Genomic DNA, 17181 nt, shown 5'->3' with positions numbered 1-17181 from the left:
AAAAGCTCATCCGCCCTTTAACAGGTCTTGTTTTTGGTCCTGCTGGGGGTCCACAGCCCCCTCCTCGCCTGCCAAACTAGGTGGGGGAGACAGTTTAGTCGCCAACTATCTGGCCATGGAGCAGGTAGCACGGGATTACATGGTACCCGTGGCAGGGGGAACTCCCCCCGACCTGACCTCGGGGGGGGGGGGGGGGGGGGGGGGGGGGGGGGGGGGAGTTATCGGGACCTAGCTCTACCATTAAGCTTTACCTTGTAGTCTGAAGAAGGGTCTGAAGTCATTATACAATTCGGGTGAAGCTTCCAGACAGACAGGCTGCGGGGCATTTAGAACAGAGTCAATGATTTTAAATAGTACACGAGGGTCGTGACGCTTAGACACAATAATTTTAGACAGGTATTCTCTTTTGGCCTCTTTAACAGTGTTCTGGTAATGACGCCAACAGTCCCTTAGAATTTGAAGTGAAACCTGCAGCCTGTCCTTCCTCCACTTTCGCTCAGCTCTGCGACACTCCCTTCGAGCTGTACGAGTTACGTCACTGAACCAGGGCTCGGGTTTAGCTCTCGGCTTCAACGATCTTAATGGAGCCACAGAGTCCAGTATAGTTCTGCAGGAGGAGTGAAACCACGAACTAATCTCCTCCATATCGAGAGGAGTGGACGCAGAGGGGGCGCAGAGCTGATTGAAAGCAGCAGAGAACTTGCCAGCAGTAAAAGGGTTAAAAGACCGACAGGGCCGAGCAGACACTACAGGTATAATTGCTGCACTGGTGAAATTGACATCAAATAATACAGGCATGTGATCAGAAACCATACTATCAGAGATTTCCAAATTTAACACAGACAAGCCATGAGAGAGAACAAGGTCTAGTGTATGTCTAATTAACTCTCTAGCCACTAAATAGATGAGCATGGTTAAGGGGAATATCTTCGAAACGCATGCGAGCTCACCCACAGAGACCTTCAGAGCTTCTTCACAAATAAGTCTTCAAAACAGTCTTTTGATCAATGTTCTTTATTGTTGATGACAACAATAAAGTACATCCAAACTTCTTCCGACTCGTTACTATAATCTTCATCGAACTCCAGCTTATTACTTTAAACTTTAGAAAACTCCTTGTGTCTCCATTACACTTCGCATGATCTCCTTTACACCTCGCATGGTCGAAGGGTAAACCTTCTCCATGGTCTCTCCAAATTACACTAAAAACTAAACTAAACTAGACCAAACTAAACTCCACCAATGGAAATCACTTTGGTCAACGAGAGTTGTTTTTTAAATGTGCTATAGAAATAAAAGTGACTTGACTTGACTTCTGCTCAAGCTACATAGCCCAAAACACACCCAAAAATACGTCATAAATCCCACCTACAATATAACGGGTAGTCTAAAATTTAAAGGCACATGCCATCATCAATGACATGCAAAACAAGCAAAATGGCCACTACATACCGGCCCATAATTGTTCCGAGTATATAACGAGGTAATTACTAATAAACATCAAAAAAGTAGCCATGAAGGCTTAACATATATCAAAAAGCAAAAGGTCAGGGAATTGAACCCCATGGCTCCTCGTCGGGAAATTGAACCTCGGTCTACCGTGTGACAGGCGGGGATACTAAACACTATACCAACAAGGAAAAAAATGCATGCACTATATATCCGCAATCAGAATTCTTCATCAACTCTTCCATCTTCACTTTCGCCTTCTAGAAGCAAGCATAACTAGGTTATTAATCATACTATAACACTGGTTTTAGTTCAAAGTCGTACCGTGTGCACCAAACCCTTAAAATCAGGCATTTTATGACGTTCAATATATAGTTCAAAACATAATAGTCCAGAGCTTTGATAGCATGAAACGTCTTCCTCCATGTCCAATCAACTCATGAATGTGTGGTAACAGCAATGTTGAAGTGTGAAAATCCTTCAGAAGAATAACAGGATCTTTAGCAATAAAGTTCACCGTTAGGTTTGATTTAATGTCCGGATCATTAGCAGAGATTTCAAATCCCAGCTCAAGCTTTGGCCATTCTCTGTCTGGCTTACAGAGAGATTTTAGTTCATTGATCCATCTCTTCTCACTTAAGAAACAGTTCACTCTCAGTTTTCTGGTTCTAGGTTTTGAACAATCGAACAAAGAAGACTCAAGGATGTAAAGAAACTTTCACTCAAAGTACATACAATTATTTTACAAGGACATTGAATGGCATTGAGATTGGCTGTGATCAGCTGTTACGTCTAGGATTTGCAGTCATACAATATGAAAACATGCCCATTCACCCATGGTGATTGCACCAACTATTAAATGCTTATGCACATTTACTTTTCTTTTCCAAATCATGGCCAGTAGCTTTCAATAAAACTGCAGAGCTGTGTCTATAGGGACATTTTGTTCTGCTTACTGGCATCTGCAAGTCCGTCATGACATCACAGCCAGGCACAGGCAGCAGATGCTTGTCTGCATACCCGAGGTAAAGGAAGTAGGAGTGATTTACTCCTCATGGACAGAAGACTTGTTTAAAGGATACCCACATTCCCCTGTCATTGCATTCAAGTCGAGTTTACTGTCATATGCACAAGATACTGGTACATTGAAAATCTTGCTTGCAGCAGCATCACAAGCACATAGACTCAGTGGCCTGCTTGTGCATCACTTTGCTGCATTGAGGGGCTGAGTACGGTGGGTAAATATCTCAAACAAAAAGGGTGTCGCCACAGGAAGCCGTATGTGTCACATGGTGGTACGTAAAAATCAGATGTGTTAAATCAACCATGTATAAAAAAAACACATGAGACCAACACTAAGAATGTATTAAAAAAGACACAAAGTTCCAGAGTAATTCAGCAGGTCAGGCAGCATCTCTGAAGAACATGGATAGGTGATATTTTGGGTCGAGACCCTTTTTCAGACTCAATAGGTAACATTTTGGGTCGCGACCCTTCTTGCGCCATTTTGTGTATTAACTAACATCTGCAACACCGTTTGTACATACTAAGAATTTATTAAAAGTTTTTCACTTTTATTATGTATTGTGTTTTACTTTGAATAAAGTTAATTTTGAATCTTTTTAATCTTGAATCTGTGCAGCCAAATTCATGCAGTTTATTCTAAGGAACGGTGTGTTTGCTGGAGACCGCAAGCAGGATTGAACACTTAGGCTTCACACTTAATCGCATTATACAGGCTGACGCTGAGTGGCCAAAGTAATCCCACACTCATTCCGTTAATGGGATAAGCACCCAGAAATAGGGATCACCTTGAGCTGTACAACGAGGGCAGATCTCTTCGGTCAATTCCGAAACTTTCCCCAAAGATCAGGGCACCAGATAAGGTTATTGTCACATACACCTGGGTGCACTGAAAGTCCTGGTTCATATAACGCTTGCAGAGCATACAGTATACCTAGTTTCAAACAGCACGGAAACATGCCCTTTGCCCCAAATCGCCCAAGCCGACTAAGATGTCCCGTCTACACCATTCTCATTTGCCCGCATTTATCCCATATCCCTCTAAACCTTTTCTATGCACATACCTGCCCAAGTGTCTTTCAAGTTCCTTTCAAGTGTCACCTGCTAATGTGATGATAAATACAATAAACAGAATGACAAGTGCAAAACAGCAGAATGGTGCAAGATTGTTGTGAAATCCAAAAAAAGGAACAAGATGTTTTTGTTTTTTAAATAAATTCAAGACATTTGAAGCAACATTCCATACTCTAACAAATATATCAAGCATGTGCAGAATTTATATTGTGGGTGAAAGCATTTATGGAAATATTTTGTTTCAGTGCAATTGATTTATTGGCTTATTAATTTGATATTGATTTGATACTGAGGCATTATTAATTTGATTTATTGATTTGATATTAACAATACTGATCTTGAATTTATTCGTTTGATATTGATTTGATACATAATTAGTTTATATCATAGATTTTATTTATTGATTTGATAGTGATTTATTAGATTCGATACTGATTTATTATTAGTTTGATGTTTAATGTTTTATGTGTCATTCTTAATTATTTCTGTATGTCGTGTTGTTACTTGCAAGCGGAGCACCAGGGCAAATTCCTTGTATGTGTACATACTTAGCCAATAAACTTATTCATAAACTTACTCATATATTGATTTATTATTGATTTGATACAATTAGTTTATATCATATTGATTTTATTTATTGGTTTAATAGTGATTTGTTACTGATTTATGATTAATTTGATATCATATTCTTTTTTTTATTGGTTTGATACTGATATGTGATAATTTGATATGGATTTGTTAGCGGGCAATGTCCTGCAGGCGAGTTCGATGGGAATCGGTGCGGGAGCGAGTTTTATGTTTTAGACATCTCTCCCTGTGAGATCTCGCCCTGCGAGAATGTTTAGACATCTCTCCCTGTTAACCTGTGAGACTCACTCGCTCTGCGCCCGCCGCCATCGGGAAAGTTCCAGCTCCTTCCAGACGCTTCCATCGCCGGTCCGCGCGCCGCCAACCGCCCCCCCTGCCGCCGGCGACCGGCCGCGCTCCCATTGGCTGTCCTCCCGCCAGCGGGGCGGGGCGGAGTGACGAGCCCTCGGCGGACGCGCTCTGATTGGCCGGGAGGTGCCGGTCCTTTCCAGAATCTTCTGGCGGCCGGTTAGGTTGCGCACCTTGAGAGCGGAGAGACGCACGCGCTGGGATATCATCGGCGGTGCTGCTGAAGTGAGCAGGGAGTGAGTACCGGCCCGCTAATGCCCGGAGCGTCGCCATCACCCCGTGTCCCCATCACTGACCTCCAACGTGTTCCCGTCGCTGACCCTCCCCCCCCCCGTGTTCCCATCACTGCCTCCATCATTGACTCCCGTGTCTCCATCACTGACCTTCCCTTCTCCATCACTGTCACGTCCCTTCTCCATCCCTGACCTCCATCGCTGACCCTCCCCCTGTATTCCCATCACTGCCTCCATCATTGACTCCCGTGTCTCCATCACTGACCCTCCCTTCTCCATCACTGTCACGTCCCTTCTCCATCACTGATCCCATCCTTTATTCACCATTGACTCCCGTGTCTCCCATCACTGACCCTTTCCCCATTACTGACACTCCCTCGACCCCATCACTGACGCTCCCGTTTCCATCACTGACTCCCTGCGCCTGCGAACAGTTTATGACGGGGGAGCTGGGCTGACTCATCACCGGGACTACTGCTAATCGGCGCACCCCGAGGTGTCCTTGTTGCGGATAATGCTCCCGAGCCGTCGTTTGTGTTTGAGATGGGGAGGGGAGTGAAGGCGCCCGTCGGTCTCCCACCCATCGCCTGGCCGCACCACCATCCCGGGCGTTTAAGCAGCGTCTTTCTGTCAGCCGTCGACCTCTAAGCTTCAGTTAATGGGATCAAGCGGTATTTAGGGCACCTCACAGCATAAGCCTTTTCGTTAATTGTTGCCCATAACTACCACAAAGCTGCCTTGCACCCTAGGTGTTTTTATTTGTTAAAGAATGCCTGTTGTTGTTCAAATGACTCATCCCCTCGGTTCTCAGATGTATTTGGGTCGCCACTGGGGATGGATAGAGCTGTTCCAGTCACAGATACTAGAGGAGCTCTCCTCTAGTATCTTTGGTTCCAGTAACCAGTGCTGACTGCAGTTTAATCTGATATAAACTGACGTGGGATCTGTCCTTCAGGTAGGATGGCCATCCGTTCAGTGTTGTCCAATGCCCATCTCATGCAGGTCATGGAAAATGTTGGGTATGGATGGCAGGTGGCTCAGATGGTTCAATCCTGATTTTTTTTTAAACAAAGTGCAGGAGGAACTCAGTGGGTCAGCCAGCATTTGCGAAGGGAATAGACAAATATATTCTGTGTTGAACCCTACTTCAGATTTGGTAGGGAGGGGGGGGGGAGGTGGAAGGCACAGCCTGGCAATTGATAGGTGGACACAAGTGGGGTGGGGAGAGGAATGAAGGGCAATTGGGGAACAGGTTGGGAGAGATGATTGAACAGAAGGAGGAGAAAATTAGGTGGACTTCCTGTTCTGTGCTAGGTTTCGCCATCTGCATTAAATGCAGTAGACCAGGTTGGAAGAGAATCTCTGCCTGTCTCACCTGGAAGGGCTGCTCAGGTTACTGGACATAGCTGCCCATGGTGGGATTTCAATTTTATTTCTGTCATAGTTCAGCTTTCTGTTACTTGTCTATCAAAATTGTGCCAATCACTGTTTTGGTACCATCTCAACTTTATATTCCGGCAACTTTTATTGCTTGGCATTGAGAATTATTAAAAATATGCAAATATACGGTAATGACAGTATCTATCTCATCAATACAATGGCCGCTGATAACACCCATAAAATGTGCTGCAGTTACTTGTCATGATCACTTTTGACAACACTGCAATTGCAATTTTTACCACCTAGAAGAACAAGATAACAATTGCAGAATCCCTTCCCAAGTTGCATATCATTTTGTTTTATAATAGTTTGTCTTATCACTCGGTCTATAACCTGAAACTCTACCCAGCCATCACGAAAGTGTACTTTACCAGAAGAACCACAGTTCAAAGCAAGGAGTTTGCCACTTTTAACAAGGACAATTAGATTGCAAACAATCATGTTGGAAATTAATAAAGCTTGTTTACTTCTATGTTGATACCTATTTTAAAACTAAAACCACTCGATTTATTTTGCAGGCAGAATGTCCAAGGGACCAGCAGTTGGAATTGATCTTGGGACAACCTACTCATGCGTAGGTGTCTTCCAGCATGGCAAAGTTGAAATTATTGCAAATGACCAAGGCAACCGCACTACTCCGAGCTATGTTGCCTTCACTGATACAGAAAGGCTCATTGGTGATGCAGCGAAAAATCAGGTGGCCATGAACCCAACCAACACTGTCTTTGGTAAGTTATTGCAATGTAAATGAAGGTTCTAAACTGCAGTATTTTGTGGTATTATACTGCACCTTTTAAAGTGTAGTTTATTATTGTCACGTGGACCGAGGTACAGTGAATAATCTTAATTGTATGCTATCCAGTCAAAGAAAAAAGACTACACATTGCAATCATGCCATCCACAAATATAAATGATACAAGTTAGAGCAAGATAAATCTGATTAAAGATAGTTCATAGGTCTCCAATGGGATAATGGGAGGTCTGGAGCACCCCAGCTGGTGAGAGGAAAGTTCAGTTGCCTGATAGCAGATGGGAAGAAACTGTCCCTAAATCTGGAGGTATGCGTTTTCAAACCTCTATACTTCTTGCCTGATGGGAGAGGGGAGAAGAGGTAGTGACCGGGGCCGAGGCAACGTGGTTAATGGAAGTTAGGTTGGTTTGCATGATGGTCTAAGCTTCTTCCACAACTCTGCAATTTCTTGCAGTCTTGGAAGGAGCTGTTCCCAAACCATGCTGTGATGTAACCCGATAAAATGCTTTCTACGACGCAAGAAAGTTAGTGAGGGTTGTTGGGAATGTGCCAAACCCCCTAAGCCTTCTAAGCAGTAGTTGTAGTTTCCTGGCCATAGATCATTGTGGCTGGTCCAGGACAAATTGCTGGTGATATTTACTCATAAGAACTTGAAGCTTTCGACTATTTCTACTTTGGCGCCATCAATGGGTATGTGTACTGCTTCTCTTCCAGAAGTCAATCACAATCTCCTTTGTTTTACTGACACTGAGGGAGAGGTTGTTGTCTTGACACCAGGTTACGATTTTCTCAATCTCCTTCCTGTAGTCTGTCTCTTCATTACTTAATATCAAACCCACGACGGTGGTGTCGTTTGCGAACTTGTAAATTGAGTTTGATTGGTGTTTGATGCACAGTCATAGTAGGGGGCAGAGAAAGCTTCCTTGCGTGGCACCGTTGCAGGGGATCGTTGAGGATGATTTGTCACCTATCCTCGCTGATTGTGGTCTGTTCGGGGAGTCGGGAAGTCAAGGATCCAGTTGCCGAGGGGAGTGCTGACTCAAGTTCCACGAGTTCGGAGATAAGCTTCGTTGGGATAATGGTATTGAAAGCAGAGCTGTCATCTATGAATAGAGGTCTGACGTAGGTATCCTTCTTATTCAGGTGTTCCAGGAATTAGTGTAGGGCCAGGGAGATGGCATCAACTGTTGTGGCGGTAAAGGCGCAACTGGAGAAACTTGTACATGCAAAGAACTGCTAACCAAATTGGCATTTCACTTGCAGAGTAATTTGTATCACGCTGCAGAGGTGAAGTAATTTGCTATTGCTTGTGTGAGCATTTTGTTTGCGGTTATGTTACCCTGAGTTGAGTGATTTGTTGGTGTAGATTTCTGTCCTGGTCCGAAGAAGTATTTTGACCTGAAAAGCCACCTATAATTTTCTCCAGAGATGCTGTCTGACTCACTGAGTTACACCAGCATTTTGTGTCTATCTGTCCTAATCAGCTTGGAAAATGCTGATGTGGAGCAACATAAGTGTAGAACCATTTTGTGGCAGATAAATGTTTTTTGTAAGTCTCAATATTCATCATCCTGTGAATTTTGTAGATGCCAAACGCCTGATTGGACGTAGATTTGAAGATACTGTTGTTCAAGCTGACATGAAGCACTGGCCTTTCAATGTAGTAAATGATGGTGGTCGTCCCAAAGTTCAGGTTGACTACAAAGGTGAAACTAAATCTTTTTATCCTGAAGAAATCTCTTCAATGGTGCTCACAAAAATGAAAGAAATTGCAGAAGCCTATCTTGGAAAAGTAGGTAACCTTTAACTTTGTGCTAAAATAAGGATTTGCCTTGCCATTTGATGCTGAACATTCATGTTTGCAAGTGATTTTAATTTTAAACGATTAAACAACAAACTAGTCTTAAAGATTTTTTGCAATAAAATGCATATATCATGTCTAAATATTAGTCAATACACTAAGTAAACTGATTGGTAACTTCCATCCCAATTGGTCTGCACAAGATGAACGGATGGTCATTGTATTTCAAGGAAAATGTAGTTTGACTTTTTAATGGTGATGCTTTCAAAAGGTTCTCTAGAACAGTAAAAATTGGAAATCAATAATTTGGAGCAAATTCTGACATTTTGGAGCAGCTTTGCTTGTGCTACAATCAGTGCAATAGATAACATTCAATTCAAATTATTTATCTTGCAGACTATTACAAATGCTGTTGTTACTGTTCCTGCTTATTTTAATGATTCTCAACGTCAAGCAACAAAGGATGCTGGTACCATTTCTGGACTTAATGTTCTCCGTATTATAAATGAACCAACTGCTGCTGCCATTGCTTATGGTTTGGATAAAAAGGTATATCAATAGCAAATATCTTAATAACACGCGGCTTAATTCCTACTGCATTTAACATACTTTTCTAGGCATTTGAGCCAATCTATATTTGCTGCAGGGCTGTCTAATTATTATGCTTGAGACTAGGGTGGTCTCAGATAACATTCTTGAACGTCTTTCTAAAATAAAAATAAAGAATGCCAAAGCAGGGCTTCATGTGTACAATCGCCATCCATGGAATGTGCACCCAAGACCTCACTTTAAGTTGAGTCTGTTGCATCACTTGACTTGAATGGGGTAGTTGATCATGATTTAAAATAGTTAATTTCTGATATCAAAGGTACTAAAGATGATAGGCAGGAACGGGGTACTGATTGGGGATGATCACATTGAATGGCGATGCTGGCTCAAAGGGCCGAATGGCCTACTCCTGTACCTATTGTCTATAAATGGTTTTTACTTGAACAGTATACATGTCTGATAATTTGCTGTCAGCTTCAGTCAAATTTAACTGTTGAAAGTGGCACAGCGGTAGAGTTGCTGCCTTACAGTGCCAGAGCCCCGGAATCAATCCTGACGACGGGTACTGTCTGTACAGAGCCTGTATGTTCTCCCCACGACCTGCGTGGGTTTTCTCCGGGTAGCTCCAGTTTCCTCCCACACTCCAAAGACGTAAAGGTTTGTAGGTTAATTGGCTTGGTATAAATGGAAATTGGCCCTAGTGTGTGTAGGATAGTATTACTGTGCGGGGATCGCAGGTCGGCGCTGACTTGGTGGACCGAATTACCTGTTTCCACGCTGTATCTCTAAACTAAACTAAAAGAGCCATGGCGATGGAACCTTGGGGTATTTGAGGACTGCACGATGCTGCAGTAAAGGAGCCTGCAAGTTAGCTCACAGGGTTGCAGAAAGTTACAGGGCTGAGATCTAGATGGCAGGGTAATTGAAGCATAATCAGTTCAGCTCATTAATATAGTTTTGGTAAGCTGCACATAAACAAAGCTGCACTTTTTAGCAAAATTTGTATTTTCTTGTTATAGGTTGGTGCTGAAAGAAATGTACTGATTTTTGACTTGGGTGGTGGTACCTTTGACGTCTCCATCTTGACCATTGAAGATGGAATTTTTGAAGTCAAATCTACAGCTGGCGACACCCACCTTGGTGGTGAAGACTTCGACAATCGTATGGTCAACCATTTTATTACTGAGTTCAAACGAAAATACAAGAAAGACATTACTGATAACAAGAGAGCTGTTCGACGTCTCCGCACTGCCTGTGAACGTGCAAAGCGTACACTATCATCCAGTACACAAGCGAGCATTGAAATTGACTCTCTATATGAGGGTATTGATTTTTACACCTCAATCACTAGGGCACGATTTGAAGAGCTCAATGCTGACCTCTTTCGTGGCACACTTGACCCTGTAGAGAAATCCTTGCGAGATGCCAAACTTGACAAGGCTCAAATCCATGATATTGTACTGGTTGGTGGATCCACCCGCATTCCCAAAATCCAGAAATTGTTGCAAGATTTCTTCAATGGCAAGGAATTGAATAAGAGCATCAATCCTGATGAGGCTGTCGCATATGGTGCAGGTAACAAAGTTCATTAATAGTAGGGGAAATGCTTTATGGAGCGCTAGTATGGGTGTTGTGGGCTGAAGGGGCTGGTTTCCAGAGGGCTAGTATGGACATTGTGGGCCGAATGCATTCTTGGGCTGGCGGCTCAGTCACTCAAGCCTGTTGTGCTGGGTACTCTGAGTAAGATGGCCAGAAATCACAGCCGTACGTGGCAGCGTTTTTTCTAAAATCAATATAAAGCGCAAACAGGAAGTAGTCAAGATTAGACTTTTAATTATGTAGAAGGCAAGGCAACTTTAATTAGGCAAGGCAACTTTAATTTGGGCAAGGCAACTTTAATTAGGCAACACAGCTTTAGCATTTCCAAACTAAAGGCAACACAGCTTTAACATTTCCAAACTAAAGGCAACACAGCCTTAGCATTTCCAAACCAAAGGCAACACAGCTTTAGCAATTCGAAACCAAAGGCAACACAGCTTTAGCATTTCCAAACCAAAGGCAACACAGCTTTAGCATTTCCAAACTATATTTTCAAACCACATTAAGGGCACTGACAGGTCAGTAAAGCCACTCACAGATTAGTACACATGTATTCAGTGTTATTCACAGCTCAGACGGGGGGACGTGCCTCTCTAGCTCCCCCATCTTGCAGAAACTGGCTGAGGCACTCAACACTTCCGGGTTTTATAGTCCCTCCGGAAGGGGCATGGCCTTCAGGAGAGAGAATCTCACAATTTTTTAAACACTAATAACTCTTCTTGTCCTGCGCAGAGGAGGGGGACTCTAAGATGGCCAAAAAACACAGCCGTAAATGGCAGCGTTTTTTCTAAAATCAATATACAGAACAACTGGAAGTGGTCAAGATCAGACTTTTAGTAATATAGATTATAAAATTGAAACTAGTAAGTAGAAACTACAAGTTCATACTCTAATGTTGGGAAACATTCATTCTCTCTACTTGGAACTGCAGAGGTCCATTTTGGAAGCATAATCTTGCAATAATGAAAAGTAGCTTATCTAAGTCACTGACAAATCTATATTGTGGTTATGTTCTGTTACCACAGCTGTTCAGGCAGCCATCTTGGCTGGTGACAAGTCAGAAAATGTACAAGATCTACTATTATTGGACGTCACTCCGCTGTCCTTAGGCATTGAGACTGCTGGTGGTGTGATGACTGTCTTGATCAAACGGAACACTACTATTCCAACAAAGCAAACGCAAACATTTACGACCTACTCTGACAACCAGCCCGGTGTGCTCATTCAGGTAAGAATTGTTTTCATTTAAACTTAGAGTTAGGAATTTTAATTTGTGGCAGCCAGAATAGACAATGCACATTAGCCCCAATAATACTCTGGCTGGAAGAATTATTATTTTTTGTCTGAACGTGTGAAAATTATGGATGACTTATATTAATGATTAGATCTATCTGTGGAAGGTGGTTTATGTGCAGTTAATGTTAAAATCATGCCACAAATGTTTGAAAGTTCACCTATATTTACTATAAATAGCAGCATTACAACTGATTTAAAAATGGTCCCTAAAATGCAGCTGTACTTTTAAACATGAGAGGCAAGTTTTCAGTAACCAAATGTAATATAATTTATTTACAGAAAATATCAGTGGACCTTTAGTTTATTTGTTTTTTGATAACTTAAGATGTCTATTATCAACTACAAGCGGGTTTTTCACTGACTTTCTTACAAATGCAAATTATACAGATCTTTTGATTTTTGGCTAAACTGATCTGGAAATTGTATTCTTAGGTATTTGAGGGTGAGAGAGCCATGACAAAAGATAACAACTTGCTGGGCAAGTTTGAGCTGACTGGGATTCCACCTGCTCCGAGGGGTGTGCCTCAAATTGAGGTGACTTTTGATATTGATGCCAATGGTATCCTGAATGTGTCTGCAGTGGACAAGAGCACTGGGAAGGAAAACAAGATCACGATCACAAATGACAAAGGTAAATTGCTATCACTTGGTTTTCAATGCTTTATTCAAAACTTTCTCTGGCATTAATAGCTCATAAATTTGTTCTGAAGTCTTTAGACTTATTATGGCATAGATTTTTAACTTTTGATTAAACCTCAGCACTATGGGAAGAGTAGAGATGCATTAAAAATCACTTAATATTTCTTGCTTCTGGGCATTATAAAAATGTTCATTCTTAGCAACCTGCTTAACCCAGTCTGAACATCCTATCATGTAGGACCTTCAATGGTTCCAAATTTGCTATGTCTGACTGAAACTATGAAATCCAAGAATGAGCTAATGTACTCTGGAACAGAATTTCTGCTTGTGCAACTGCCATTTTGATATTGCCTCTTCCATAATCCCTTTGATCTGTTATATAAAAACTGTATCTGCAAAAAATATCATTCCTTTCCTTCAGACAATGGCTTTTCCTCAGGGGACATCTCTTTGCTACTTGGTTGATTTACCAGCAAATTTACTGAAAGTGGAGAAAATTAATCTGATATGGTATGGCAGTGTCAGGGTTTCTACAGTGTAATGCAAACTACTAATAAAGGCTTCAGTGTTCAAGAAAGAACTACAGATGCTGGAAAATCGAAGGTACACAAAAAAGCTGGAGAAACTCAGCGGGTGCAGCAGCATCTATGGAGCGAAGGAAATAGGCAACGTTTCGGGCCGAAACCCTTCTTCAGACTGATAGAGGGTGGCGGGGAGAAGGAAGGAAAAAGGAGGAGGAGGAGCCCGAGGGCTGGGGGATGGGAGGAGACAGCCCGAGGGCTAAGGAAGGGGAGGAGACAGCAAGGGCTAACAAAATTGGGAGAATTCAATGTTCATGCCCGCAGGCTGCAGACTCCCCAAGCGGAATATAAGGTGCTGTTCCTCCAATTTCCGGTGTTGCTCGCTCTGGCCATGGAGGAGACCCAGGACAGAGAGGTCGGATTCGCAGTGGGAGGGGGAGTTGAAGTGCTGAGCCACCGGGAGGTCAGGTGGGTTCTTGCGGACCGAGCGGAGGAGTTCGGCGAAACGATCGCCCAACCTCCGCTTAGTCTCACCGATGTAGATCAGCTGACATCTAGAGCAGCGGATGCAGTAGATGAGGTTGGAGGAGATACAGGTGAACCTCTGTCGCTCCTGGAACGACTGCTTGGGTCCTTGAATGGAGTTGAGGGGGGAGGTAAAGGGACAGGTGTTGCATTTCTTGCGGTTGCAACGGAAAGTGCCCGGGGAGGGGGTGGTACGGGAGGGAAGGGAAGGGAAGAATTGACAAGGGAGTTGTGGAGGGAGCGGTCTTTGCGGAAGGCAGACATGGGGGGAAATGGGAAGATGTGGCGAGTGGTGGGGTCACGTTGGAGGTGGCGAAAATGACGGAGGATTATTTGTTGTATGTGACGGCTGGTGGGGTGAAAGGTGAGGACTAGGGGGAGTGCGGGGATGGGGAGAGAGAGCAGTGTTGCGGGGTATGGAAGAGACCCTGGTGCGAGCCTCATCTATGGTGGAGGAGGGGAACCCCCGTTCCCTGAAGAATGAGGACTTTTCAGATGCCCTGGTGTGGAACGCCTCATCCTGGGAGCAGATGCTGAGGAATTTGGAGTAGGGGATGGAGTCCTTACAGGAAGCAGGGTGGGAAGAAGTGTAGTCCAGATAGCCATGGGAGTCAGTGGGTTTATACTGGATGTCGGTCAGAAGTCTATCACCTGCGATTGAGATAGTGAGGTCAAGGAATGGTAGGGAAGTGTTGGAAATAGTCCAGTTGTATTTGAGTGCCGGATGGAAGTTGGTGGTGAAGTGGATGAAGTCAGTCAGTTGTGTGTGGGTGTAGGAGGTGGCCCCAAAGCAGTCGTCGATGTAACGGAGGTAGAGGTCGGGGATGGGGCCCTGGTACGTATTGATCAAGGATTGTGCGACGTACCCGACAAAGAGGCAGGCGTAGCTGGGGCCCATGCGTGTGCCCATAGCTACACCTTGTACTTGGAGGAAATGGGAGGAGTCAAACGTAAAGTTATTGAGGGTAAGGACCAGCTCCGCTAGGCGGAGGAGAGTGTCAGTGGCTGGGTATAGGTTGCTCCTCTGGTCGAGGAAGAACCGGAGGGCTTTGAGGCCATCCTGGTGGGGGATGGAGGTGTAGAGTGACTGGACGTCGATGGTGAAGATGAGGGGGTGAGGGCCTAGAGAATGGAATGCGCGGAGAGTGTCTTGAACATAGGTAGGAAGGGATTTGACCAAGGGGGATAGGATGAAGTCAAGGTATGTGGAGATGAGTTCGGTGGGGCACGAACAGGCAGAGACAATGGGTCAGGTTTGTGGATTTTGGGGAGAAGGTAAAAACGGGCCGTGCGGGTCTGGGGAACGATGAGGTTGGAGGCTCGGTCGGGCAGGGCGTGGGAGTTGATGAAGTCGGTGATGGTGCTAGAGATGGTGGCCTGGTGCTCGTCAGTGGGGTCATGGTCCAGGGGTAAGTAGGAGGAGGTGTCCGAGAGTTGGCGCGTGGCCTCAGCTTTGTAGAGATCGACGTGCCAGACTAATAAAGGCTACTACTTTGTTGCATAACATTAGTCGAAACATGCAAATTTGGAAGTATTCTCTTTGCCCTTCCTCTTGATTATCAAGTTCCAGTTTTGAAAACAAAAGTGAACACCATTCTGATTAAATTAACAGGTCGTTTGAGCAAAGAAGATATAGAACGTATGGTCCAGGAGGCTGAGAAGTACAAATCAGAGGATGAACAACAACGTGACAAAGTTTCATCAAAGAACTCTCTCGAGTCTTATGCTTTCAACATGAAAGCTACTATTGAAGATGATAAGCTAAAGGGTAAAATAAGTGATGATGACAAACAGAAGGTTTTGGACAAATGTAATGAAGTTATAAGTTGGTTGGATAAGAACCAGGTAAGTTTGTGGGGTGACTTTAGATAATTGATTGCATATTTTACCAAGCAAGTAATGGGTCAGTTTTACCAACTGCATTTAAGCATTGCTTGCAGGAGTTTACTCGGTAGATAACATTGTATTTACCTCTTAAGTGCCAAGACCAATTTGTGGTGCCTATATTAGCTTGTGAGCTTAATTTTGGAACTTCTGTTCCTAGTTAGTGGAAATGGTGCAGGTTGAAATGCTAAATGAAGAATAAGGAATTTAAGGGTTAGTTGTATCCAGCTACAATTGTTCTAACTAATGTACAATGGGTTTAAGTGGCATTTCTATTATACAGGAGCGTTTGAGAACAGATTTCAAGAAGGATGATGTCCTTTTGATCAATGTAGAATCACGGAAATTTCAGTTAGAAAGCAAGGATGGAATAAAAATGATTAGCAATCTTTTGTTTTTCTGGGGGGGAAATAGAAGGAAGTGCAGAAATAGACAATAGGTGCAGGAGTAGGCCATTCAGCCCTTCGAGCCAGCACTTTCAATGTGATCATGGTTGATCATCCCCAATCAGTACCCCGTTCCTGCCTTCTCCCCATAGCCCCTGACTTTGCTATCTCTAAGAGCCCTATCTAGCTCTCTCTTGAAAGTATCCAGAGAACAGGCCTCCACCGCCCTTAAGGCAGAGAATTCCACAGACTCACAACTCTCTGTGTGAAAAAGTGTTTCCTCATCTCCGTTCTAAATGGCTTACTCCTTATTCTTAATCTGTGGCCCCTGGTTCTAGACTCCCCCTGTGGAATTGTGGAACGGCGCTAAATAACTGATATTTCAAGTGATCTTGATTTTGGCACAAGAGTCTTGACTGATCTGTTCCAAAATATAAGTATATTGTCAACCAGCTAATTAGTCAATTATCTTTTCAGACTGCAGAAAAAGATGAATATGAACATCAATTAAAAGAAATTGAGAAAGTCTGCAATCCAATTATGGCCAAGTTGTATCAAGGTGCTGGTGGCATGCCTGGTGGTATGCCAGAAGGCTTTCCTGGAGCTGGTGCTGCTCCTGGAGGAACATCTGGACCAACTATTGAAGAAGTTGACTAAAACATATGCATCACTAATCTGGCTGTTACTGTGTACTGTAATAATGCAAACCCCCCATTATTGGTGTTAAATGTGTTAAGTTTATAGAGACGTGAACATCTGGCTAAATAAATTCTAGTTCAGAATGTTACATTGTTTTCTTGGTAGATTGCAAATACTATTTTAAATCTATCCACTTGGTAATGAGGTCTAATATGTTGTACAGTTCTGAATGAAGCTTGAGTATTGTCTTCTGATTAGACACATTGCAGCTTCCGAGTCTCAACTTTTCTAGTTCTAATTCTCTAATTTGAGCATTCATGTTTACTATTTGTGCTATTTTCATGTTACTAGTCATTTTGCACAATAATTCATTTTTCTGTTATTTGATTAGTTGCATTAAAGGTTGAATTTAAAAGTAGCAAACTAGAAAATTTAG

General features: G+C 43.2%; 1 protein-coding gene and 1 long non-coding RNA gene across 3 annotated transcripts in view; one reads left to right on the top strand and one right to left on the bottom strand.

Moving 5' to 3' along the window:
* LOC116991205 overlaps window positions 1-4520 on the bottom strand; it is a 254808-nt gene extending 250288 nt beyond the window's left edge. Inside the window, exon 1 of the long non-coding RNA XR_004416711.1 lies at window positions 4423-4520. This is a non-coding gene — a long non-coding RNA (uncharacterized LOC116991205). The remainder of the gene's footprint in view (window positions 1-4422) is intronic.
* Window positions 4521-4581: 61 nt separating this feature from the next.
* Window positions 4582-17168, top strand: LOC116991341 (heat shock cognate 71 kDa protein). 2 transcript variants are annotated; one of them, XM_033049898.1, is made up of 9 exons: window positions 4582-4718; window positions 6674-6883; window positions 8493-8698; window positions 9104-9256; window positions 10276-10831; window positions 11881-12083; window positions 12584-12782; window positions 15449-15681; window positions 16584-17168. In XM_033049898.1, the coding sequence occupies exons 2-9, from the start codon at window positions 6679-6681 to the stop codon at window positions 16761-16763; spliced, it is 1935 nt and encodes a 644-aa protein (XP_032905789.1). In that variant the 5' UTR covers window positions 4582-4718; window positions 6674-6678; the 3' UTR covers window positions 16764-17168. The 2 variants fall into 2 exon arrangements, with proteins under 2 accessions (XP_032905789.1, XP_032905790.1); XM_033049899.1 differs by having other exon boundaries at window positions 4621-4707.
* Window positions 17169-17181: the final 13 nt, after the last annotated feature.

This window comes from Amblyraja radiata, chromosome 33 (genome assembly GCF_010909765.2).
Source record: "Amblyraja radiata isolate CabotCenter1 chromosome 33, sAmbRad1.1.pri, whole genome shotgun sequence".
Taxonomy (NCBI): domain Eukaryota; kingdom Metazoa; phylum Chordata; class Chondrichthyes; order Rajiformes; family Rajidae; genus Amblyraja; species Amblyraja radiata.
The sequence above is the reverse complement of the archived record's forward strand: the minus strand, read 5'-3'. Positions and strand labels throughout refer to the sequence as shown.